This window comes from Chiloscyllium plagiosum, unplaced genomic scaffold, assembly GCF_037043375.1.
Source record: "Chiloscyllium plagiosum isolate Xiang-an unplaced genomic scaffold, Cpla_swu_hap1 HiC_scaffold_11, whole genome shotgun sequence".
Taxonomy (NCBI): Eukaryota; Metazoa; Chordata; class Chondrichthyes; order Orectolobiformes; family Hemiscylliidae; genus Chiloscyllium; species Chiloscyllium plagiosum.
Genome location: NW_028270149.1, coordinates 16174870 through 16202106, shown reverse-complemented (window position 1 = coordinate 16202106; position 27237 = coordinate 16174870). Strand labels below are relative to the sequence as shown.

Here is a 27237-nt window from a genome sequence, read left to right as displayed (position 1 = left end):
TGGATGACCACACTTTCAGATCAACCACAGGAGGATGTAAAAGATCGTATGGCTCTGTAGAAGAATGCAAACAATAAGTAATAATGTTGGAGTCACACAAGTAAGTGTGGCGAGCGGGAGGGGCGGAAAAAGCTTGAATCCTGCTGCTGAGATAATGTGGGCATAAATGAAGCTGTAAATAAAGCACTCTTGCAGAACATTCCTGGGACTCACTGTTCCTGAAACTAACAGAGTTCGATCCCAAACACATAACAATAGAGGCATTACTTGAAACATTGCAGGTGTGATGTCCTTTTTGTTATGGATTCAACCATCACCAGTTCCACAACACTTTGCCCACTCATTATCACGTTGATGTTTGTGGAAGGTTGCTGAGCACAAATTGGCTGCAGTGTTTTCTTATATTATAGCAGTGGCTAAACTTCAAAAGTGGGACATTGGCTGGAAAGTGGTTTTGAGTCATTCTGAGGTTGCAAACGGCGCTGTATAGACGTATTTTGTTTGCTTCTTTTTTAAGTAATTCAGTCACTAAGAATGGAGCAAAGTATTGTCTGCTGTAAAGTTTAAAGTGCATGGTAAAATTTCAGCAGTAACTAAATGGTTAGTAGCATTTGAACCACTCTGAAAGATCTACAGTTGATTCATCCTGTTAATATTGCTTCTCAGAGATGTATAACAAAGGCACATTTCTGAATTGTGTGTTTGATATTGATTTTCAATGGTGTCACGATTTCAGACTACAAACTATTGCCTTTCTTGGAAGTAAAACTGCGCAACAATGGATCAAAGTAGCTTTAAACCAGTCAACCATAGATGACGTTCTTTTCTATTATATAAAATAAAGCTATTTGAAGTCAACAACTGAAAATCACCATAGGTTGGTATTAATGGAAAAATTATTTGTACCTCAAATTTCTTGAACGACAATTGGATTCATGTTACTTCATAGAAGGTATGACTACAATAAAAATATATTCTGTTGATTCACTGTTCTGGCCAACTGGGTCACATATTCTTAAACTTTTACAGCAGCCACCTTTAAAATTCTTCTGGATTGTAAAATATTCAGGATGGGCTGGTGAAATCATATTACATCTAATGCATTTTAAAGCCAAAGTGTACTCACATGCACTTAAGCTTAACTTGAACGCAACCAAAACTTTGCTGTCCATGAGTCAACTTGCTCCAAGTTCCATTCACCCAGCATCCCATGTTATCTTCTGATTGAGCAATGGTATTAAAATATATATATATAGTCTTTGCTTTCAAGTCCCTCTACAGCTTCAATCCTTACTGTCCCTGTAACCATTTTGTACCTCACAGTCCTCCAAGATATCGTCAACTCCCTCTCCCCCTCTCTGCCTTCCAAGGCAACACACAAATTCCATATTTTAATTGTTTCACAGTTGTCGTGGTTTCAGTTGCTAATCATCCGAACTCTGGGACAAAACCTCACTGTCTCATTTCCTTCCTTGAAGATGCTCCTTGCTGTTTTAGCAAGTTTTGAGAGTTCAATTGAGGACTCCCCTACCTCGGCTGGGTCTGTCCTGCTGGGTGGGACAGGACATACCAGGGATTAGATTAGATTACATTACATTACATTACATTACAGTATCGAAACAGGCCCTTCGGCCCAACAAGTCCACACCGACCCACCCCTACATTTACCTCTATACCTAACACTACGGGCAATTTAGCATGGCCAATTCACCTGACCTGCACATCTTTGGACTGTGGGAGGAAACCGGAGCACCCGGAGGAAACCCACGCAGACACGGGGAGAATGTGCAAACTCCACACAGTCAGTCGCCTGAGGCGGGAATTGAACCCGGGTCTCTGGCGCTGTGAGGCAGCAGTGCTAACCACTGTGCCACCGTGCCGCCCTGTGTGAAGGGTGAGGATGTGAAGGACATGTGTGCTCTTTCATTGTACCCATGGAGACCTCACCCATGATGTTCACCTGAGACAGGTCAAAGGTCACTTACCTATTTATATGATGATGGTGATGGTGCTGTCTGGGACATTGTAAGGTATGAATCTGTGAGGGTAACTACATCAGGCTGTAGCTTGGATATCTCTGAGACAGCTCTCCCAATTTTTGTGTCAGCGCCCAGGTGTTATTGAGGAGGAGTTTGCAGGCTTCACAGGGCTGTGGTAATGGTGAAACAATTAAAATATAGAATTTGGAAGATACCTTGGAAGGCAGAGAGGGGTAAAGGAGGTTGGGGATATCCTGGAGGATTGTGAGGTTCGAAGTGGTTACAGGGACAGTAAGGACTGAAACCATGGAGGAATTTGAAAGCAAAGACATTTTTTTTAAAATACCGTTGCTCAATCAGAAGATAACATGGGATGCTGGGTGAATGGAATTTGGAGCAAGTTGACTCATGGACAGCAAAGTTCTGCCTGAGTTCAAGTTAAGTTGAAATGCATGTGAGTATGCTTTCTGCCGCTTGTGCCATTCTAGACTTTGGAGTAATTTAAAAAATAATGAATGGTTTGCTGGGCCATTTCAGGAAGCAGTTAAAAGTTCAACCAAAATTGCTGGGGGCTTGAGTCACAGATAGACCAGCCCAGTTAAGGATGGCAGGTTTTCTTCCCTAAACGACACTAGTGAAGCAAATGGGTTTTTCTGACAAAAGCCAATGGTTTCATGATCACCATCTGACTAGATTTTTATTCAAGATCCTTTCATTAAATTCCAGTTTCACCAACAAAGAGCATCCTTGGTTCACCCTGAGGATGTGAAGGACATGTGTGCTCTTTCATTGTACCCATGGAGACCTCACCCATGATGTTCACCTGAGACAGGTCAAAGGTCACTTACCTATTTATATGATGAGCCCAACACCTGTTCCTGATCCCCGGTTGATGAGCAGATGAGGTTCAGAAGTTTTCAGAGCCTCTGTCATTATAAGTGGCTTGTATCTCAAATATCTAAGTATTGTCTGACACCACAATGTTTCTGAAGGCCACAGGAAACCCACATCAAGCTCCCACCCTTTGTCATTCCATCGTAGTGCAAGTCTAACAGAATACTAATGCCGGTGAGGTTTGTGGTCCAAAATTGAAACCTTCAAACTGAGAAAACCGCTTAAAGAGCTGTCAAAGCATTTCCAGCTTTTTGAAATGATTGCCCTGTGGAAGGAGGCCCGATGTCATTTGGGTGTCCTACTCGAGGTTGGCATTACCTGTTTATCATCTTTTTATGTTCACAAAGCCATAGCTAAGTTTTACCCCATGAAACAATCTGAGGAGATTCTCTCCTGGGATGAATGCGAAATCAGGTATAAATCAATCTAATAAAGTTTGGGAAATTGTCGCTGATAGATGTACTGCCCCATCTGGAGTATCATTAGAAAGGCCAGTCCATCTTTTATAATGGATCGCATCTAAATAAAACCTGGGAGCCACCGTCAATAAGTTGCAAAAACAGAAACAGAAAATGAATAAGGGTGGCTGCACTCGAAATGTTAACTCTGCGTTCTCTCCACAGTTGCTGCCAGACCTTCTGAGTTTCTGGTTTCTTTTCTTGTTCCAGATTTCCAGCATCCGCAGTTCCTTATTTCGTTCAAACTATAATGTTGCACCTCATATGGCAGCTGAGTGTTTCACATGCTATACATAACTGTTGCACAGTGTGTTTACCTTGCTCTGTGCTAAAACAGTCATAAAAACATACAAACAAGGTGAAGGAATAGGAAAAGCCTCTTGTGCTTTTCCACCATTCAACAAGATCACCAAATCCTCAGTCTTCCCTATCTCTGCTAACCTTTCACCCTGTTGCTTAAAAGTTGCCTTCATGGTTCAGTCCTTTGAGTAGAGGAGTTAGGGCGTCATGCTGAGGTTGTACAGGACATTGGTAAGGCCTCTTCTGGAGTATTTGTCCAGTTCTGGTCACCCAGAAGAGGTCTTACCAATGTCCTTACAACCTCAACGTGACATCCTAACTTCTCTACTCAAAGGATTGGATCATGAAGGCAACTTTTAAGCAACAGGGTGAAAGGTTTTCAGAGGTGGGGGAGAATGAGGATTTGGTGATCTAATTGAATGGTGAAAAAGCATATAGGAAGGATATTATTAAGCTGGAGGGGGTTCATAAGAGACTTACCATGTGTTGCTAGGTATGGAAGGTTTAAGTTATATAGAAAGGCTGGATAGGCTGGGAGTTTTTTTTTACTGGAGTATATAACGTTGAGTGGTGACCTTCCAGAGGTTTATAAAATCATGAGGGGTATAGATAGGGTTAATGGTAGATGTCTTTTCCCAAGAGTGGGGGTATCAAGACCAGGGGGCATATTTTTAAGGTGAGATGAGAGAGATTTTAAAAAGACATGAGGGGCAAATGTTTTACACAGAGGGTGGTTCACGTGTGGAATGAACTTCCTGAGGAAGTGGTGGAAGTGGCACAGTTACAACATTTAAAACACATTTAGATAAGGACATGAATAGGAAAGGTTTGAAGTGATATGAGCCAGGCAAAAGTGAGGACTGCAGATGCTGGAAATCAGCGTCTAGATTAGAGTGGTGCTGGAAAAGCACAGCAGGTCAGGCAGCATCCGAGGAGCAGGAGAATCGACGTTTCGGGCAAAAGCCCTTCATCAGGATATGAACCAGGACCAGGTGGGGGGACTAGTTTGGTTTGGGATTATGTTCGGCATGGATTGGTTGGACTGTAGAGTTGTTTCCATGTTGTATGACACTATGATTCTATAACAGTCAATCTACCACTACCTTAAAATTATTCAAGGACTCTGCTTCCACCACCTTTTCAGGAAGAAAGTTTCAAAAACTCTCAGCCCTCTGAAAGAAAAAGAATTGTTTCATTTGTCTTTAGCAGGACTTATATATACTTAATGGTAAGGTCCTTGGGGAGTGTTGTTGAACAAAGAGACCTTGGAGTGCAGGTTCATAGCTCCTTGAAAGAGGACTCACAGGTAGATAGGATAGTGAAGAAGGCGTTTGGTATGCTTTCCTTTATTGGTCAGAGTATTGAGTACAGGAGTTGGGAGGTCATGTTGCAGCAGTACAGGACATTGGTTAGGCCACTTGGAATATTGCATGCAATTCTGATCTCCTTCCTATCAGAAAGATGTTGTGAAACTTGAAAGGGTTCCGAAAAGATTTACAAGGATGTTGCCAGGATTGGAGGATCTGAGTTACAGGGAGAGGCTGAATAGGCTGGGGCTGTTTTCCCTGGAGTGTCGGAGGCTGAGGGGTGACCTTACAGAGGTTTACAAAATTATGAGGGGCATGGATAGGATAAATAGGCAAAGTTGAAAATGTGTTGCTGGAAAAGCGCAGCAGGTCAGGCAGCATCCAGGGAACAGGAGAATCGACGTTTCGGGCATAAGCCCTTCTTCAGGAATCAGCTCTGATCTCCAGCATCTGCAGTCCTCACTTTCTCCCCTAAATAGGCAAAGTCTTTCCCTGGGGTCGGGGAGTCCAGAACTAGAGGGCATAGGTTTAGGGTGAGAGGGGAAAGATATAAAAGAAACCTAAGGGGCAATGTTTTCATGCAGAGGGTGGTACGTGTATGGAATGAGCTGCCAGGGGAAGTGGTGGAGGCTAGTACAATTGCAACATTTAAAAGGCATCTGGATGGGTATATGAGTAGGAAGGGTTTGGAGGGATATGGGCTGGGTGCTGGCAGGTGGGACTAGATTGGGTTGGGATATCTGTTTGGCATGGACATGTTGGACTGAAGGGTCTGTTTCTGTGCTGTACATCTCTATGACTCAATGACTCTAAGTGCACAACACCTAATTTATTAAACATTAAACCCCAATATACTATCCGGGTGTATGTTTCCCCTTAGTTCACGAGGAAGCATTCTCACCACATCTACCCTGTCAAGATCCCCTCAAGATTTTATATGTTTCAATCATGTTGCCTATTACTTCCACTACACACCAATGGAACAAACTTATGAAGGGCTTATGTCCGAAATGTCGATTCTCCTGCTCCTCGGATGCTCTCTGGCCTGCTGTGCTTTTCCAGCACCACACTCTCGACAATGGAACAAGTATACCCTTCTAAATTTTCAATATGAGACCAATTCATTGCATGGTATTCCAGATGTGGTTTCACAAGTGCCCGGTACATCTGAAACATCGCCTCTTTCCAAGTTTGTATTCTATTCCCATCACAGTAAATCATAATATTGTCATGTAATCTGCCATCTGAGTAATGGAAGGAATATGCATGAGATAGATAATACTGTTGCATAAAACAGGATGAGTCAACTCTAATGAAAGTAGGACAACCAGACTGCTTAAGGACAAACGTAATGCCTATGGCCCTGAGATGGTGACTACAGTAGGCCTGAATTCCTTATGGTGGTATTGTGCGTATTTTAACACATTATGTTTGACGACATTAATATATTTCTAAACATATTTTATAATCATTTACAAATGATGTTTCATATTAATAGCTTCAAAATGAGATTTAAGTGAAATGTTTGTTTTTGTGTTTAACTGCTGCCATTTTCAACTCAATATGTTCCATGTTACTCATGTAAATACAGGAAGGAGGAAATCATTAATTTCAGCAGTGGCTGTGACTGTTACCATCTTGTCAGCTTCCAGCTGTAAAGCTCAGGGATGTCAAGAATTCCTTCCAGTTTGCATAATCTTATCTGTCACTTTGCATCATGTTAAGATTTATAAGCTTGCTAACCAAATCTGCATTTTACTTCCATCTTGTCCTTATCCTTGTGTATTTCACAGACTATACGCATAGACATAGAAAATATCATAAGCTCATTCATAATGGATCAGAAACCCCTGCCCCATTAGTTAGTGGATTCAGTCATTGCTGGTTAATTCCAAACCAGATCTACTAGTTGTCTAATAGCATTTTGTCAGAGACTGAGTGAGAATCCTGCTCCACAGTAAAATTGGGAAGGACTGTATTGTATAAGCATGAGCATCCAAATATTCATCTAGGCATCTGGAAAATTTCTAAGCAGACTACATAATACTTACCATTATCAGGCTAAGGTGTTCAATGTGATTGCATCATTATTGGTGTTGAAATGACTCTTTCCAGTGCACTTTTTGATTAGGATTGATACAAAATCAGTTGCTTTTATCCTTCAAGACATTTACTTAGAGTCATAGAGTCAAAGAGATGTACAGCAAGGAAACAGACCCTTCGGTCCAACCCGTCCATGCCGACCAGAAATCCCAACCCAATCTAGTCCCACCTGCCAGCACTCGGTCCATATCCCTCCAAAACCTTCCTATTCATTTACCCATCCAAATGCCTCTTAAATGTTGCAATGATACCAGCCTCCACCACATCCTCTGGCAGCTCATTCCATACATGCATCACCCTCGGCGTAAAAACGTTGCCCCTTAGGTCTCTTTTATATCTTTCCCCCTCACCCTAAACCTGTGCCCTCTAGTTTTTGACTCCCCAACCCCAGGGAAAAGACTTTGTCTATTTACCCTATCCATGCCCCTCAAAATTTTGTAAACCTCTATAAGGTCACCCCTCAGTCTCCGATGCTCCAAGGAAAACAGCCCCAGCCTGTTCAGCCATTCCCGACAGCTCAAATCCTCCAACCCTGGCAACATCCTTGTAAATCTTTTCTGAACCCTTTCAAGTTTCACATCTTTCTGATAGGAAGGATACCAGAATTGCACGCAATATTCCAACAGTGGCCTAACCAATGTCCTGTACAGCCGCAACATGACCTCCCAACTTCTGTACTCAATACTCTGACCAATAAAGGAAAGCATACCAAACGCCTTCTTCACTATCCTATCTACCTCTGACTCCACTTTCAAGGAACTATGAACCTGCACTCCAAGGTCTCTTTGTTCAGCAACACTCTCTAGGACCTTACCATTAAGTGTATAAGTCCTACTAAGATTTGCTTTCCCAAAATGCAGCACCTCACATTTATCTGAATTAAACTCCATCTGCCACTTCTCAGCCCATTGGCCCATCTGGTCAAGATCCTGTTGTAATCTGAGATAACCCTCTTCGCTGTCCACTACACCTCCAATTTTGGTGTCATCTACAAACTTACTAACTGTACCTCTTATGCTCGCATCCAAATTATTTATGTAAATGACAAAAAGTAGAGGACCCAGCACCAACCTTTGTGGCACTCCACTGGTCACAGGCCTCCTGTCTGAAAAACAACCCTCCACCACCACCCTCTTTCTTCTATCTTTGAGCCAGTTCTGTATCCAAATGGCTAGTTCTCTTTGTATTCCATGAGATCTAACCTTGCTAATCAATCTCCCATGGGGGACATTGTTGAACACCTTACTGAAGTCCATATAGATCACATCTACTGCTCTGCCCTCATCAATCCTCTTTGTTACTCCTTCAAAAACCTCAATCAGCTTGGTTCTTGGATGCAAAGTGTGAAAAAGAAAGGACAGTGACCCATGGCACTGGACCTCTGCCCCTTTAAAGTTGCTGTAGAATTTTCAGTGGTTCCCATTGAGAGACAGTAGAGAACTTTCATGCACAATGTGCACATGTCATGGCGATGAGTAACGTAGGCTGGGGAGTGGGGGAGAAAGGAAATGATTTGCTTCCGGTTTCACTTTTTGGTTTTAAGTGGTGATTAAAGGCCATACATAAGGACCTTTCTGAATGAAAGCTTGGAGAAAGATTGATATTCAAGACAATGGAATCTCGAGTAGGTTCTGCTTGGGGCTGAAGTTGGTCTGTCTGCTGGTTAGGCTTAGAAGCCAACAAGCTCTGGTGTTTGTGTAACCATTGTCAGTGCTGCCCATGGTCCCATGAATCTAGGCTTTGAGCATTTGACACAGTACAGGTCCATGGTAGTGTCCCTGAAATACTGGCTAATTCCAATCATTGCAAATAGTGCCAGAAATTTAGCCTCAGAGTTAGTTCCTAATGCTGGACAACTTCAATTGCCTGGTTTTGGAACAATGAAAATTGACCCAATAGGAAGTACATGTCAGGTCAGCTTATTTCATCGTGTTGCTTTGTGGTACTACTTTTATAAAATCCCTACAGTGTGGAGACAGGCCCTTTAGCCCACCAAGTCCACACCGAACATCCAAAGAGCAACCCACCCAGACCCATTCCCCGAACCTATTGCTCTACATTGACCCCTGATTCACGCACCTACCCTGCACATCTCTGGACGCCATGGGGAAATTTAGCATGGCCAATTCAACTGACCTGCATGTCTATGGATTGTGGGAGGAAACCAGAGCACCCAGAGGAAACTCACGCAGACATGGGGAGAACATGCAAACTCTACACAGACAGTTGCCCGAGGCTGGAATCAAACCCAGGTCCCTGGTGCTGTGAGGCAGCAGTGCTAACCACTGAACTACCATGCCATGGGGCATTATAACTTGAATCCCTGAACTCTTCTGGGTGACTTCTTTCCCAGAGAGGAGCACGTATGAGATCAGATGTCGCTGCTTAAGGTGCAGGAGAAATTCAGGAGGATAGCCTTCACAACATTGTTGCTTCACAACTCCAAAAATCACTTAACTCATGTTGGCAGAGACAGTCACCCATTGTATTGTTTTAGTAACCCAAATTCACAAACTTTGAATTAAGAGGAGGGAACTGCTTATGGTGCCATGGGGTTAAAATCAGTAACAGGAGCAAGTCACAGACTCAAGATAGTCAGCTGAGTCCCACATAACAGAAAGAAGCAGGAAGGTGACAGCCTAGTGGTATTGCAATAGACAATTAATCCAAAGACCCAAATAATGTTTTAGGGACCAGGCGTCAAATCCCGCCATGGCAGATGTTGGGAGTGAAGAGTCTAACAATGAAATTATTCCTGGGGAAAAACCCATCTGGTCACTAATCCTCTTTATTGAGTGAAGCTACCTTACCTGATCTGATATACATGTGACCTCAGAGCCAACACAATATTGTTTACTCTTAGGGCTGGGCAATAAATGCTGGTCCAGCTAGCGATACCCAAATCCCATGAATAAATAAAAGAAAACCCTGCAACTACCTTCAGAGCCAGAGTGAGACATGTGGTGTCTCCTGGCCAATGAAGAATCAAAACTAAATTGGCAGCAATGGAACAATTTTCTCAGGATACTAAAATGACATGTACATGCTGTCAGATGGAATGAAAGTATAGAACTGGGAATGTCACTACCATAACAGTCAAGGCAAGCAAGCTGGCAGGAGAAATATTTAACTGTAGATTTCCTAAGACTCCATAAGATATAGGAGCAGAATTCAGCCAATTGACTCATTGAATTTGCTTCACCATTCAATCAAAGCTGATCTGTTTCTCACCCCCATTCTCCTGCCTTCTCCTCGTAACCGGCGGCACGGTGGCACAGTGGTTAGTACTGCTGCCTCACAGCACCAGAGACCCGGGTTCAATTCCCGCTTCAGGCGACTGACTGTGTGGAGTTTGCACATTCTCCCCGTGTCTGCGTGGGTTTCCTCCAGGTGCTCCGGTTTCCTCCCACAGTCCAAAGATGTGCAGAGCTGGAAATGTGTTGCTGGAAAAGTGCAGCAGGTCAGGCAGCATCCAGGGAACAGGAGAATCGATGTTTCAGGCATAAGCCCTTCTTCAGGAATGGGCTTATGCCCGAAACGTCAATTCTCCTGTTCCCTGGATGCTGCCTGACCTGCTGCGCTTTTCCAGCAACACATTTCCAGCTCTGATCTCCAGCATCTGCAGACCTCACTTTCTCCAAAGATGTGCAGGTCAGGTGAATTGGCCATGCTAAATTGTCCGTAGTGTTAGGTAAGGGGTAAATGTAGGGGTATGAGTGGTTTGCGCTTCGGCGGGTTCAGTGTGGACTTGTTGGGCCGAAGGGCCTGTTTCCACACTGTAAAGTAATCTAATCTAATCTAAAACCCTTGATCCCTTACAATCAAAAACTTATCTGATCTCTGCCTTAAATACACTCAGTAAGTAGGCCTCATAGCCTTCTGTGGTAATGAGTTCTCTGGCAGAAGAAATTCCTCTTCATTTCATCTCTAAAGGGTCAACCCTTCACTGTGAGGCTGTGGCCTTCAGTCCAAGTTTCTTTTACTAGTGGAAACATCTTCTCCATGTCCACTCTATCCAGGCCTGTCAGTATTCTATAAGGTTCGATGAAGACCTCTCTCAGTTTTCTAAACTCCATCAAATAAAGATCCAGAGTCTTCAACCACTCCTCATATAAGCCTTTCACCCCCAGGATCATTCTTCTAAACCTCCTCTATACATCCCCCAGTGCCAGCACCTCCTTCCACAAATATGGGGCCCAAATCTGCACACAGTGTTCTGAATGCAATCTAATCAGAGTCTTATACAGCATCAGCAATACACCTCTGCTGATGTATTCGAGCCCCCTTGAAATGAATGTTAACATTGTATTTGCCTTACTAATTGCCAATTGAAACTACATATTAATTGTTATGGATCAGACCAAACCCGCTCAAAACCTGCCAAGGAGATAGCTTAGACCCTGAGTTTTCTTAATTTAATGGCAAGTGCCAGGTATTGCATTCTGGGTATAATTCAATTGGTCAAATTACCAGGCTTGAAGCAAAACATACCTTATCCAGACACTGTATTTAAAATACAAGCAAAAAAAAAGGATTGGAATAACTTTACTCTACCGGAAAACTGAACAGAATGTTTAACATCACATAAACATACCCTTGGCAAAGGCAAATTCAGTAAAACAGATTGTCTTACTGCAATTCTAGCAGCAGGAAGACAATCCAGCTTTTGGCTGTAACATGAGAGAGAAAGAAATGTGGTAACTTTCACAACCCCAACCATTACTGAAAGTTAAAACTAGCTTCCTGGTTCTGTGGGAGCTTGACCCCACCCATTCAGGCTGCTTCTATTGTTCCAACTTTTAAAAAAAGCCCAAGGCCTCTCAAGCTGTTGACTTTATTGATTTGAAGTCGACTGCTCAGTGTCTCTGTCTCAACCTTTCTTCACAAAACACCAGGACAAAATAGACTTCTTGAAGCCATAGATCATCACATATCTTGAAGAGAATCCTGGACTAGGTCTCACAAGTTCCTTAGTACTTTAGATTTCTGAAGCCTTTCTCCACTTAGAAAATAGTCTATGCCTCTATTTTTCCCACTAAAGTGCATAACCTCACACTTTCCCATATTGTATTCCATCTGTCACTTCTTTGCTCCCTCTCCTAGCTTGTCCAAGTCCTTCTGTAGCCTCCCAGCATCCTCAACACTATCTGTTCCTCCACCTATCTTTATGTAATCTGAAAACTTAGCAACAATGTCCTCAAGTTCCAACATGGACTCCTGTGGAATGCCACTAGTCACCAGCTACTATCCTGAGAAAGACCCTTTTATCCCCACTCTCTGCCTCCTGCCAGGAAGCCAATTCTCTATCCATGCCAATACTTTGTCCCTAATACCATGGACTCTTATTTAGCAGCCTCCTGTGCAATCTAGTCAAAGTTCTTTTGGAAATCCAAAGAGATCACATCAACTAGCTCTCCTTTGTCTAACTTGCTCATCATCCCCTCAAAGAATTCTAACACATTTGTCAGGCATGATCTTCCTTTGATAAAGCTGTGCTGACTCAATCATATCTTACCATGCACTTCCAAGTACTCCACAATCTTATCCTTAATAATGGGCTCTAAAGATATTATTGATGACCAAGGTCAGGTTAACCGGTCTATAGTTTCCTGTCTTCTGCCTCCCTTCCTTCTTAGTGGACAGGCAGGAGATTGGAAGAACACAGAAAGCCAGGCAGTATCAGGAGGTGCAGAGGTCAACGTTTCAGGTGTAATCCTTCTTCAGGACTTGGGATGGGTGTGGGGGGAGCTGCATATAAAGAGGGAGGCGGGGGCAGCGTGGTGATAAGTGAAGACAGGTGGAAGGCATGACTAGTTGGTCAATGGAAGGAATGAATCTGTTGGGTGGTAAGGAGCAGTGGAAGGGAGGGGGAGGAGCAGGGAAGGGAGTTGGGGGATGGGGAGGGAGGTTATTTGAAATTGGAGAACTCCCAGCCCTTCCCCCTCCCTTCCACTATTTCCTGCCACCAACCTGATTCATTCCTGCCACTGACCAACCAGGTCAAACCCTCCACCTGTCTTCACCACCCTGCCCCCACCTCCCCCTTTATCTGCAGCTCCCCCCAACCATCCCCAGTCCTGAAGAAGGGTTACACCTCCTGATGCTGCCTGGCTTGCTGTGTTCTTCCAGCCTCTGTCTATGTATTTTGGATTCCAGCATCTGCAGTTTTTTTGTCTCCCTCCTTTCCTAAACAGGGGTGTTACTTTAGAGGCAAAAGGTGTGGTGGTGGAAAAGCACAGCTGGTCAGGCAGCATCCGAGGAGCAGGAGAGTCGACGTAGGACATCCTGATGAAGAGCTTATGCTCGAAGCATCGACTCTCCTACCCCTCGGATGCTGCCTGACCTGTTGTGCTTTTCCAGTGCCATACGTTTTGACTCTGATCGGCAGCAGCTGCAGTCCTCACTTTCTCCTAGCGGTGTTATATTAACCATTTTCCAGTTTGCTGGCATCCTCCCTGACTCTAGTGATTCCTAAAAGATAACCACCAATACCTCCACAATCTCCTCAGCTATCTCCTTCAGATCCTTGAGGAAGTGTATTCCATCTGGTCTGGGCGATTTAACCACTTTTTTTTATTTCCAAAAATATACTTTATTCATAAAATAATTTGATGGGTCTGTACAGTTGGTCATGCCATACATACGTAAACATTTACATACAGAGATCAGAATTATCATTTGTTCATACAGGTCTGTATGTTTATCAATCATATGTCCATATATTTAGCTGAGGCGTCAGCAGAGCCCACATGACTGCGCGGGCCCCCTGTTCTTCTTTAGGCAGGCAGATGTTACATGATGGTCTTTCCCCACCACGCCTTGGCAGCAGCTGCCCCAAGCTTCAGCGCGTCCCTCAACACGTAGTCCTGGACCTTGGAATGTGCCAGTCTGCAACACTCAGTCGGAGTCAACTCCTTCAGCTGGAAGATCAACAGGTTTCGGACCGCCCAGAGAGCGTCCTTCACCGAGTTGATGATCTTCCAGGCACAGTTGATGTTCGTCTCGGTGTGCGTCCCGGGGAACAGGCCGTAGAGATCGGAGTCCCGCGTCACGGAGCTGCTCAGGACAAACCTCGACAAACACTACTGCATTCGTCTCCAGACTTCTTCTGCGTAGGCACGTTCCAGAAGGAGGTGTGTGACAGCCTCGTTCCCCCTCGCAGCCACTTCGAGGGCAGCTAGCGGTGTGGCTGAGAGTCTGGGCGTGCATAAAGGATCTCACAGGCAGAGCCCTTCTCACCACCAGCCAAGCCATGCCTTGGTGCTTGTTGGAAAGTTCTGGCGATGAGGCACTCTGCCAAATGGCTTTGACAGTCTGCTCAGGGACCCGCTCGATAGGATCCGCTCTCTCCTGTTCCCGAAGGGTCTCAAGGACACTACGTGCTGACAACTTCCTGATGGACTTGTGGTCAAAGGTATTTTTCTTCATAAACTTCTCCACGAAGGACAGATGATACGGAACGGTCCAACTACTTGGAGCTTTCCGCGGCAGCGAGGCCAGGCCCATCCTTCGCAACACCGGGGACAGGCAGAACCTCAGTACGTAGTGACACTTGATGTTTGCGTACCGGGGATCCAAGCACAGCTTGATGCAGCCACACACAAAGGTGGCCATCAGAGTGAGGGTGGCATTGGGTGTATTTTTTCCCCCGTTGCCCAGATCTTTATACATCGAGTCCCTTCAGACCCGGTCCATCTTTGACCTCCATATAAATTGGAACATGGCCTGGGTGACTGCAGTGGCACAGGTTCTCGGAATAGACCAGACCTGCGCCACGTATAACAACACTGACAGTGCTTCACACCTGATGACCAGGTTTTTTCCCGCAATGGAGAGCGACCGTAGCTTCCATCTGCCCAGTTTCTGCCTCACTTTTCTGATACGCTCCTCCCAAGACTTGGCGCCTGCCCCAGCCCCCCCGAACCAAATACCCAGCACCTTCAGGTGGTCGGTCCTGTTCCCGAAGAGCATAGCCTCGCTCTTGCCTTGGTTTACCTTGGCCCCCGAGACCCGTTCGAACTGATTACATATTCACATGAGTCTGCGCATGGACAGCGGATCCGAGCAGAAAACGGCGATGTCATCCACGTACAGGGAGGCCTTAACCTGCAGGCCCCCGCTGCCAGGAATAGTCACCCCTCTCATGCTCGCATCCTTCCTGATGGACTCGGCAAATGGCTCTAAGCAGCACAAGGCAGGAGAGAGAGGGCAGCCCTGCCTGACTCCAGATCTGACTGAGAAGCTATCTGATTCCCACCCATTAATTGACACTGCACTGACAATGTTGGTGTAGAGCAGTCTGATCCAATTGCAGATTCCCTCCCCACCGCCTTCAGATATTTCAGCTACCTCAGGGCCTTCCCATTAATGATGGCCACTACACTCATCTCTGCCCCCTGACTCTCTTGAAGTTCTAGTAATGTGCAGGTGTCTTCCACAGTGAGGACTGATGCAAACTGTTTTCATCCTGTTTCCAAAACTTCAAAATAATAGCAGCTCATGGGAAACCAAGCAATTCACTGCTATAGTTAGATTATGTGATTGTATAAAATCAGTGCAAATCAATAAGCCATCCCTGTTATATTGGTCTCGATTGCAAGTCAATGGGAATGGCGAGTAATATAAAACAGGCTCCCAGCTCGCTTTCATCAACTTGAGGCAATCAAGCAAAGTTAAGATCTGCCCCACTGTGTACACAATGAACTTCCTGAATTAATCATATCAGCAGATTAAACATTGATATTTATTCTGCTTTCTTTACAGCTAACCTTACCTCTATTTAACATATTTAAAAATGTTAGTTATTAATTTGATAATTGAGAAGTGCGAACCTGAGTGAGTCCTCAGTTTCATTTACATAAATTGCATCTGCATAAGCAATTTGTCAATGCCTTATGGAAATGTCCTGCTCAGATGAAGGTTATATGATGTGTATAAATATAAAACATCCATTTTCATTAGTTTCTTCAACTTCATTAATGACTCTAAGAACAGAAACAAATTTTTGCAGCAAACTATGCATCAGCTCCAACAACATAAGAACCTACTGACACAAGTGATCCCAATTTGGAAATACAGCACTAACATTTAAACTTTAATTTGTTTGAGCATCCTGAGTAATCCCAAGATTACAACCCTAGGCGTCCTGCTTTTCAACCTCTGACCTAAGTCCTGAATTCCCTTTGCAAGACCTTGTACCCTTCCTGTCTATGTTGTTAGCACCAATATGTACCTCAACCTCTGGCTGCTTGCACTCCCAACTGATAATGTCTCGTGCCCGCTCAGAGATACTCTTGGGAACACACCAAGGAGTCACTTTTGCAGCAACAAAAATGCCTATCTGCACCGCTGATTGTATAGTTTCCTATTACGATGGAAGATGGTAAAATTTGCATTAAGGGTGGCGCAGTGGTTCAGTGGTTAACACTGCTGCTTCACAGCACCAGGGACCCAGGTTCGATTCCAGCGTTGGGCAACTGTCTGTGTGGAGTTTGCACATTCCCCCCGTGTCTGTGTGGGTTTCCTCCTACAGTCCAAAGATGGGCAGGTCAGGTGAATTGGCTATTCTAAATTGCCAGTAATGTTAGGTGCATTAGTCAGAGGGAAATGGGTTTGGGTGGGTTACTCTTTGGAGGGTCAGTGTGAACTTGTTGGGCCGAAGGGCCTATTTCGACATTGTAGGGAATCTCATCTAATCTTACTATTGCTCAACTGAACTTTGACCCTCCCTACTGTGCAACAGAGCCAGCTGTGGTGTCATCACTTCAATAGGCATTCCCATCCAATGTCCAAAAGACATGCTTTTTCAATAGGGAGCTTTCCACAGGGCACTCTTGTACTGTCTGCCTGCTTCTTACAGCAGTCACCCATCTATCTGCTTGAACACTGGGAGTTCTAACATGCCTATTAATGATGCTTTCCACTTCCTGCATGCTCCCTGGTGTGTCCACCTGCAACACATTTTTCAGCTCTGATCTCCAGCATCTGCAGTCCTCACTTTCTCCACTTTGTCCACCTGCTGTCCCAACCAATCCACGTGGTCTGACAGGGGCTGCAATTGACACACTTCCTGCAGATGTAGTCATCAGAGACATTGGAGTTGTCACTGATTTCCCACATTCTGCAGGAGAAGCATGCCAACCAAATCATTGCCATTTTTGCCCTCAAGCAACTATTTAATTAAAAATAAATTTCTATTAAATTAATTTACAGCTGGCTGGATAGTCCCTTGTGTTAAATTCTCACTAAAAAATACTAAATGTGCTGTTCTGTCAATAACAGTCGAGCTAATACTATTATTATGGACCAGGTCAGACCCCCTCAAGGAATTTCAAGAAAGTAGTATGGACCCTAACTGTGCCAGTTGTCTTAAGCAGGTGTATAGTGGATATTCCAGGAGTGATGCAGCTGGCATAACCATTTAGTTTTAAACAAAACAGAATTTATTTGTAATTTTACCAAATGAAACACAAACACAAGAAAACGGAATATAAAATCACTTAACACTTCTGAAAAGCCAAAGATTATCCCAACTTTCATGATACTATTCCAGATACTTGCACAATAGTCAACAGCAGCTGTATTTGTCATTTCTACCATATACAACTGATATAGTAAAAACGAGACAGCGTTCCTCCAGGACCAAGGTGCTACATGGACAGCATAAACTACACAACAGTACAATCATACAAGGGCAGCACAAAGTGCAAGACACACAAAACAGCACAGTAATCCCTGACAAGACAAGACAATATGGACTGCAGTAAGGCGTTTGACAAGGTTCCCCATGGGAGACTGGTTTGCAAGGTTGGATCTCATGGAATATAAGAAGAACTAGCCATTTGGATACAGAACTGACTCAAAGAGAAAGAGGGTGGTGGTGGTGGTGGTGGAGGGTTGGTTTTCAGACTGGAGGCCTGTGACCAGTGGAGTGCCACAAGGATTCACTACTTTTCATCATTTATATAAATGATTTGGATATGAGCATAAGAGGTATAGTTAGTAAGTTTGCAGATGACACCAAAACTGGAGGTGAAGTGGACAGCGAAGAAAGTTACCTCAGATTACAATGGGATCTTGATCAGATGGGCCAATGGGCTGAGAAGTGGCAGATGGAGTTTAATTCAAATAAATGCAAGGTGCTGCATTAAAGCAAATCTTAGCAGAACTTATATACTTACTGGCAATGTTCTAGGGAGTGTTGCCGAACAAAAAGACCTTGGAGTGCACGTTCATAGCTCCTTGAAGGTGGAGTTAAGGGTGGATAGGATAGTGAAGAAGGCATTTGGTATGCTTTCCTTTATTGGTCAGAGTATTGAGTACAGGAGTTGGGAGGTCATGTTGCGGCTGTGCAGGACATTGGTTAGGCCACTTTTGGAATATTGCGTGCAATTCTGGTCTCCTTCCTATCAGTAAGATGTCGTGAAACTTGAAAGAGTTCAAAAAAGATTACAAGGATGTTGCCAGGGTTGGAGGATTTGAGCTATAAGGAGAGGGTGAATAGGCTAGGGCTGTTTTCCCTGGAGTGATGGAGGCTGAGGGGTGACCTTATAGAGGTTTATAAAATCATGAGGGGCATGGATAGGATAAATAGACAAAGTCTCTTTCCTTGGGTCAGGGAGTCCAGAATTAGAGGGCATAGGTTTAGGGTGAGAGGGGAAAGATATAAAAGAGACCTAAGGGGCAACGTTTTCATGCAGAGAATGGTACATATATGGAATGAGCTGCCAGGGGAAGTGGTGGAGGCTGGTACAATTGAAACATTTAAAAGGTATCTGGATGGGTATATGAATAGGAAGGGTTTGGAGGGATATGGACCGAGTGCTGGTGGTGGGACTAGATTGGGTTGGGATATCTGGTCGGCATGGACGGGTTGATCCAAAGGGTGTGTTTCCATGCTGTACATCTCTATGACTCTCGTAGGCACATGTGTGGACAAATTACAATGTAACAATGAATGATCATGAATAAAACATCGTTTTAGCAACAATTCAAAAAATCGTGCAAAGAACTGCTGATGAAATAGAATGCGACCATTATGTGTTAAGGAGCCCCAAGGCTAGGGGCAAGAAACTGTTGCACAGTCAGGCGTGACAGACCAAATGCTCTGGTATCTTCTGCCAGTTGGCCGGTTGGAGAAGAGTTTGAGTGAGGGGTGTGTGGGGCCTTCCACAATTAATGCTCTTCACCTTGCGGATGCAGCACATGGTGTAAATATCTGTAATGGAGGGAAGAAAGACCCCGATGATGTTCTCAGCTGTCCTCACTATCCATTGTACGGTCTTATGATCCAAGATTCCCGAACCATGTAGTGATTCAGCAGCTCGGGGTACTCTCAATGAACCCTGTGTAGATAGTGGTGAGGATGGGGGTGGGAGTGGGCTTTCCTCAACCTGCACAGAAAGTAGAAAGACTGCTGGGCTTTCTTGGCTATGGAGCCGGTGTTGAGGGCCCAGGTGAGATTCTCTGCCAGGTGGATGCCTAAAAAATCTGGTGCTATTCACAATCTCCATGGGGGAGCTGTCAATGTCCAGTGGAGAATGGTTGTTCCATGCCCTCCTGAAGCCAACAACCATCTCTTTCACTTTGTCCACATTCAGGGATAGGTTGTTGATTCTGCACCAGTCGCTGCTGCACCTCCTCTCTATGCTGACTCATCATTCCTGCAAATGAGACCCACTAAAGTCATGTCATCAGCAAACCTAATGATATGATTCGAGCTGTGCATCATTGTACAGTCAAATGAACAACAGTGGCCTGAGCATAAATACCTCTTTGCAAAAAAAGGAAAAATCCACACAGATTTTGATGGGAGAGATGTCAGGGAGAGGAAGGGTCAGTATGGACTGCCTCTTTGGTTTCAGCAGCTTCACAACTGCCTACTAAAATCAAACCAAATCAGAGAAAAGCTGAGCTGGGAGAACTGGCCATTCCCTTTTCATTGTACAAATTTTTTTTAAAACTTGAAAGCCTTTTCTCTGAGGGAGTATCTGTTAGCTAAAACCAAATTGGCCCTAGACCTCTTCAAACTTAGACCTCCCAGAGTCTCTGGGTTTACGAACCCTCTGAAAAAATACCAAGGATGACATAACTTTGTTAAAGGAGCAGCATCATCACAATACAAAGCCCAGTACAGTATTATTCCAGCACTGGTTTAAATCAAACTACTCTAAAACTTCATGCAAATGAAAAGATTAATGGAAATTGAAGTTAAGAAAGAAAATAATCACCTGATCACTCCTTACCAATTAGGAGCCTTTCTATCCAATCCATCACTTTTGAACTTGTGATGTAATGAAGTACAGCTCCAATTATCCTCCCTGTGTGATGGATGAGTTAGGCTACTACTTGAACAGAGCAGTCATGGTGACTCTGCTGACTTCTTCCAGAATCCTCGTCAGTCTCTTCACACTAGCACCCTCTGGTGATGGATGTAAAACCTGTCCAACATTTTATTCCTCAATGAAGTGAAATTATTGAAAATTTTGAGTTATTTCCTTAACTGTTTGTAATTAGAATATAGAACATAGAAAAGTACAGCACAGAACGGGCCCTTCACTCAATGATGTTGTGCCGAGGATTATTCTTAATCTAAAATAAAATACCCAAACCTACACACCCCTCAATTCACTGCTATCCACGTGCATGTCCAGCAGGCGCTTAAATGTTCCTAACGACTTCGCTTCCACCATCACAGCTGGCAATGCATTCCATGCATTCACAACTCTCTGCGTAAAGAACCTACCTCTGACGTCTCCTCTATACTTTCCTCCTAATATCTTAAAACTATGACCCCTTTTGCCAGTCAATCCTGCCCTGGGGGAAAGTCTCTGGCTATTGACACCATCTATTCCACTCATTACCTTGTATACCTCGATCAGGTCACCTCTTTTCCTCCAACTCTCCAGAGAGAAAGGTCTGAGCTTATTCAACCTTTCTTCATAAGGCAAGCCCTCCATTCCAAGGAGCATCCTGGTAAACCTCCTTTGCACCCTCTCCAAAGCCTCCATATATTTCCAATAATAGGGCGACCAGAACTGGACACAATATTCCAAGTGTGGTCTCACCAGGGTCTTATAGAGCTGCAGCAAAACCTCACAGCTCTGAAACTTGATCCCCCTGTTAATGAAAGCCAAAACACCGTATGCTTTCTTAACAACCCTAACCACTTGGGTGGCAACTTTGAGGGATCTATGCACTTGAACACCAAGATCCCTCTGTTCCTCCTCACTGCCAAGAATCCTGTCTTCAATCCTAAATTCAGCATTTGAGTTTGACTTTCCAAAATGCATCACTTCGCATTTATCCAGGTTGAACTCCATCTGCCATTTCTCAGCCCAGCTCTGCATCCTGTCTTTGTCGCGCTACAGCCTGCAATAGTCCTCGATACTATCAATAGCACCTCTAACATTTGTGTCATCGGCAAATTTACTAACCCACCCCTCAATCTCCTCATCCAAGTCATTTATAAAAACTACAAAGAGCAGAGACCCAAGAACAGAGCCCAGCGGGACACTACTCACCACTGACCTCCAGGCAGAATACTTTCCATCTACAACCACACTTTGCCTTCTGCCAATCAACCAATTCTGAATCCAGATAGCCAAATCTCCCTGTATCCCATACTTCCTGACTTTATGAATGTGCCTACCACGGGGAACTTTATCAAATGCCTTGCTGAAGTCCATATACACCACATCGACTGTTCGATCTTTTGTCGACTTGTCTCGCCACCTTCTCAAAGAACTCAATAAGATTTGTGAGGCATGACCTACCCCTCACAAAGCTATGCTGACTGCCTTTAATCATGCTATACTTCGCCAAATAGTCATAAATCCTATCCCTCAGAATTCTTTCCAAAACCTTGCTGACCACAGACGTAAGACTGACTGCTCTGTAATTGCCAGGGATTTCCCAATTCCCCTTCTTGAAAAGAGGAGCAACATTTGCTTCCTTCCAATCCTCCGGTACAATTCCCGTGGAGAGTGAGGAAGCAAAGATCTTCACCAGCAGGTTAACAACTTCCTTTCTCATTTCCCGGCGCAATCTAGGTCTGGCCCAGGGGACTTATCAATCTTAATGTTTGCCAAAATTCCAGAACATCAACTTCCTCAATCTTGATCTGTTCAAACCTGTTTCCTAGTTCCTCAAAGTTCTCATTCACAACAAGGTCCCTTTCCTTCTCTGAATTTTCAAGAATTTGGTAATGAGAGGAAAACCACTGAGCAACCAAACCTTCATCCCGTAGCTTTCGTAAGCATCCTCCTTTTGACATCAACACAATTCATGGCCCTCTCTCACTAGTATCCTTACATACAGATAAGGAAAGATACCACTTTGACTGGGACAACACATCCACCCTAGGACAAGCTAAACAGAGACATGCACAAGAATTCCTAGAAACATGGCATGCCAACCGGAACTCTATCAATAAACACATTGACTTGGACCCCATTTACCACTCCCTGAGAAAAACAACAGCAAATGACATCACCATAGGAAATGACATCACCAACCCAAATACTGTAAACCCAAACATATAAATAGAAAGCAAGAAACATCCGCAGTGCTTCGTCCGGAGGCTCACTGAAGATGTTACTTAATATGGTGAGGAAATGTCTGAAAATGAACCATCCAGAACCTCAACCTGAGCTATAAATCTTCTCAAAACTTGCTAATAATTCAAAACCATTTTGATCTTTGGATTTTCTTTTTTAGACTGGTTCAGGTTGAGGTTGCCTTCATCCTAACTGTAGCCCTATGGGATCCCAGTTGATATTCAAACATCTGCCATTTGTTTGAACAAAATGTATCTTTGCAACCAAAGCATTTATAGAGGAATTCTGACATGAATCGACCTGCAATTAACTTTCAAACCTGGCCTCGTTTGTTCTCTCTCTTTCTAAAATAAACTGCTGCCCACAATCCAAAGGTCACCTTCAGCTCACAGCTCCAAACCAAAAATGATTTTAAAAAATGTAAACAAAAAACTTTCACCCTCAGAAGAATGAAATGCAATTTTAAAAATGTGTTTAACTGCAAGGTTAGCAACAATTAAATGACAAACAAAACACAAAATTCACAGTCAGTTTTCTTTCTAACAGATTCTGAATCACAATTCAACTTTCTTGGTCTTAAATTTACTGCAGTTTACATTCGGTATACTGCATTAGCAATTATGTTTTCTTTGCCAGAAATATGAACTGTTTTTTATGTTAAAAGACTGTAAAATAAATTTCAGTATTTTTGGTTTAGACTTCTCAATAAAAATTAATAGATTATGATCGGTAAAAACTGAAGTCTCAGTTTCAATGTCGAACATAGCCTTCAAAGTATTGAAGATAGCTAACACACCAAGGCTATCTTTTTTAACAGTTGAATATCTGTGCTGATGTTGATTCAACCTCTTGAAAAAAAATAAGCCACAGACTTTTCCACTCCTGCCTTGTCATCCCAAAGAAGAACCTCTCTAATGCCCAATCACCAGCGTGTGCTGTTAATTTACATGTTTGTTAAAGTTAGGTGCAGTTAGTGCAGGTTTAGGCATTAAAATTGCTTTTAGCTTTTCAAAGGCTGCCTGACATACTGTTGACCCAACCATTCTCATCTGTTTTTGCAGCAAATCCGTCAAGGATATGGCTATCATACCCAAGTTAGGGATTTTTTTCGATAAAATCCATATATTCCCAAAACCCTCACTATCTCTCAGATAAAGCTCAAGTTCATACAATATGTAAATAGATACAGAATTGCAGTAGAAGCCCAATCGTTAACTCAACGAAGCCTTTCTAGTCAGACCAGAAAGAAACTATTCTCATCCATGACACTTGGACATGAATGAATAAATACACACAAAACCGATACTATGTCTAATTTGTTGGTGGTGAGATTTCATTGTTATTTAGCCATGTTTCTGTTCATGTTTTGTAGAGACTACAGCTGTGGAGGTGAGCTGATGGACGACGATGAGAAAGACAGGGCAAAGAGGTGAGAGCTGGAAAATGTGTTTGAACCCGGGTTTCCTCCGGGTGCTCCGGTTTCCTCCCACAGTCCAAAAATGTGCAGGTGAGGTGGATTGGCCATGCTAAATTGTCCGTAGTGTTAGGGGAAGGGGTAAATGTAGGGGAGTGGGTCTGGGTGGGTTGCGCTTCGGTGGGTCGGTGTGGACTTGTTGGGCTGAAGGGCCTGTTTCCACACTGTAAGTAATCTAATCTAAAAAAAAACTAACAATGCCCGTTCAGCTAAATTTGTAAAAGTTACAACAACAACAAAGACTGTGCAGTGCCAACTGTGGAGTTTGTGTCCTAATTTGACCATTCCGAATGGATAAAAGAAGTGCATTGACTAGAATGTCACAGGTTTAATCCTCAGCCTTTTGTGAGTTTGTTCATTTTATTATTTCGGAAAGAAAATGTCTGCAGAGGTGGAAGATTCCAAAATTCTGTCTGATCTGTGGATGTCAAGAATCTGAATACTTCCTGAGAAATCTTTGTGAAAAATACATTGGATCATCACCTGCTATTGTTAGAAAATGTAGTTAAGGGTACATCAAACATTTACAACATAAAATTGTGTTTCATTCATAAGCAAACTTTATGTAAATACCCAATTAGTCAAGACAATATGTTCAGAAAGGGCAGTAAGGGTGGCTCATTGGTTAGCATGGCTGCCTTACAGCATCAGGGACGCGCGTTTGATTCCAGCTTTGGGTGACTGTGTGGAGTTTGCACATTCTCCCCATTTTTATGTGGGCTTCCTCTGGGTACTCCAGTTTCCACCCACAGTCCAATATTGTGCAGGTTAGGTAGATTGGCTATGTAAAATACTCATAGTTTCCAGGGATGTGCAGGCTGAGTGGGTTACCCATGGGAAATGCAGGGTTATAGGTAGGGGGGTGAGTTGCTTTTCAGAGGATTGGTGTGAAACCAGTAGGATTTTATAATAAAAAAAACGTCTGTGCTGATGACTGTAAGAACAGAGTATTTACAAACAAGTGAGAAAGAAGAATTGGATCCCTTTTTAACTTCTTGTTGGTAAAAACAGATATTTTTTATTTCTTTTTAGCATGTAGCTACCACATTTCAATTAAAACATAGCCAATTAACATTGTAAATGAAAGAAAGAGGATTTTTATTATCAAGAAACCCAGAGAAAAAAATAATTAAAAAAAGAACATTTTTTAAAATGAGAATTCCACTGACTGGGATGCAGTAATTGTAATGAGGTCAGCCAGATGGATCTCATAGAATATGAGTTCCTTGATTGGGGCTGTTAATTTGGTCCAGTCAGGGAGCCCTGTCTGACAGATATAAACAGGAGTGTCAGAGTTTCTGCACAGCCTGAGAACTGGCTCTGAGGAGCCGGATCAGTGTCAAGGACTCTCGATGTGTAAACAAAAGGTAACTTGGTGACGGGATACTATCCTCTGTGGAGTTATTTCATGGTAGAAATAAACTGCAGTTTTTGAGGTGATAGATTTTAAATCTGAGGCCCCTGAGTTTTTGAATTTATTCATGGGATGTGGCCATTCCTAGTTCGTCCATTCATCGCCCATCATAATTCTTCTAAAATTCTAAGTACGCCATGTCGATTGACTCTCTACCAATTTTGTTCGGAATGTCTTCAGAAAATTCCAACATGTTCATCAAACTCAATTTTCCATTTGCAAATCTATGCTGACTGTGTCCTGTTGGATCACATGCCTATTTATCCCATATATATAATAGATTCTAGCATTTTTGCTACTACTGATTAGGCTAATTAGTGTGTAGTTCCAAGTTTTCTCTCTTGTTCCTTTCTTAAATACTGGGGTGACATTTGCTATTCTCTAATCCACAAGAATCATTTCAGAATCTAAAGAATTTTGGATGATAATCACTGATGCATCAACTAACTCTCCAGCCACCTCCTTAAGCACTCTGGGATTTCATGTCTTAAAGTTTCTGCTCCAAACATTTCTCCAGTATAATTGTCTTACCAATGCTTGTTTCCTTCAATTCCTCATTCCACTAGCCTCTTGGATCTCCAGATCTGGGAGATTTCTAGTAACTTCCACAGTGAAAACAGACAAAATATAATAATTTACTTTAATAATAAGTTTGGGCCATTTCTCTCTTTCCCTTTATAAATTGTATGACTCTGCCTGCAATTGATGCACATGTGTTTTAGCTAAATGCTTCCTTGTTAGGTAGCAATAGAAGCTTTAAAATCAGTTTTTACCTTTTGTTTTGCTACATTACAATTATATCTATTATCCCTTTCCTTATTAGTCTCTTGAACCACCTTTTGGTATTCTACAAACCTCCCAATCCTCAGAATTATTGTTGTTTCTGCCAAATTTATAGGCCTTTATTTTAATCCAACACAATCCTGGACCTTTTTTCTTAGCCATGGTTAACTGACCTTTTTTTTAGCTTCTGCACCTTGATCCAATGTAGGGTTGCGATAAGTCATGTCATTGGTACAAATGTGGACCATAACTTCTGGCTTTTCTCTCCCCTGAGATGCCAATGTTCTGTTACATCCTTCAACCTGACACCAGGGAGGCAATACACCATTCTGGGTCATGTTTATTGCCACAGATATACCTGTCAGATCCTCTTACTGTGGAATCCCCTATAACTATTGTTCCATTCTTCATCCTTCTTCCCTGTGCAGCTGGGTCACCAGTGATGCCTTGGATTTGGCTTTGGCTGCACTCCCTATGGAATTCTGATTAGCCACAATAATAGTGTCTGAGAACTGCCACCTGGTTTTCTTAGATTTGCTGGTAGTCACCTGTTTGTGGACTTCTGATTTGTCATTTGACCACTTTCCTATATAGAACATAGAACATAGAACAATACAGCACAGAACAGGCCCTTCGGCCCACGATGTTGTGCCGAACTTCTAACCTAGATTACGTACCCATCCATGTACCTATCCAAATGCCGCTTAAAGGTCGCCAATGATTCCGACTCTACCACTCCCACGGGCAGCGCATTCCATGCCCCCACCACCCACCCCTGACATCTCCCCTATACCTTCCACCCTTCACCTTAAATTTATGTCCCCTTGTAACACTCTGTTGTACCCGGGGAAAAGGTTTCTGACTGTCTACTCTATCTATTCCTCTGATCATCTTATAAACCTCTATCAAGTCACCCCTCATCCTTCGCCGTTCCAACGAGAAAAGGCCGAGAACTCTCAACCTATCCT

The 27237-nt window shown here is 43.3% G+C and overlaps 1 protein-coding gene across 7 annotated transcripts in view; it reads left to right on the top strand.

The window, feature by feature from the left end:
- LOC122557422 (neuronal PAS domain-containing protein 2) overlaps positions 1–27237 on the top strand; it is a 281788-nt gene that overhangs the window by 141980 nt on the left and 112571 nt on the right. For all 7 annotated transcript variants that reach the window (XM_043705135.2, XM_043705134.2, XM_043705130.2 and 4 more), the window contains one exon: positions 23971–24027. In XM_043705135.2, coding sequence (XP_043561070.1) covers positions 23996–24027 — 32 coding nt within the window. In that variant the 5' untranslated portion in view covers positions 23971–23995. The remainder of the gene's footprint in view (positions 1–23970; positions 24028–27237) is intronic.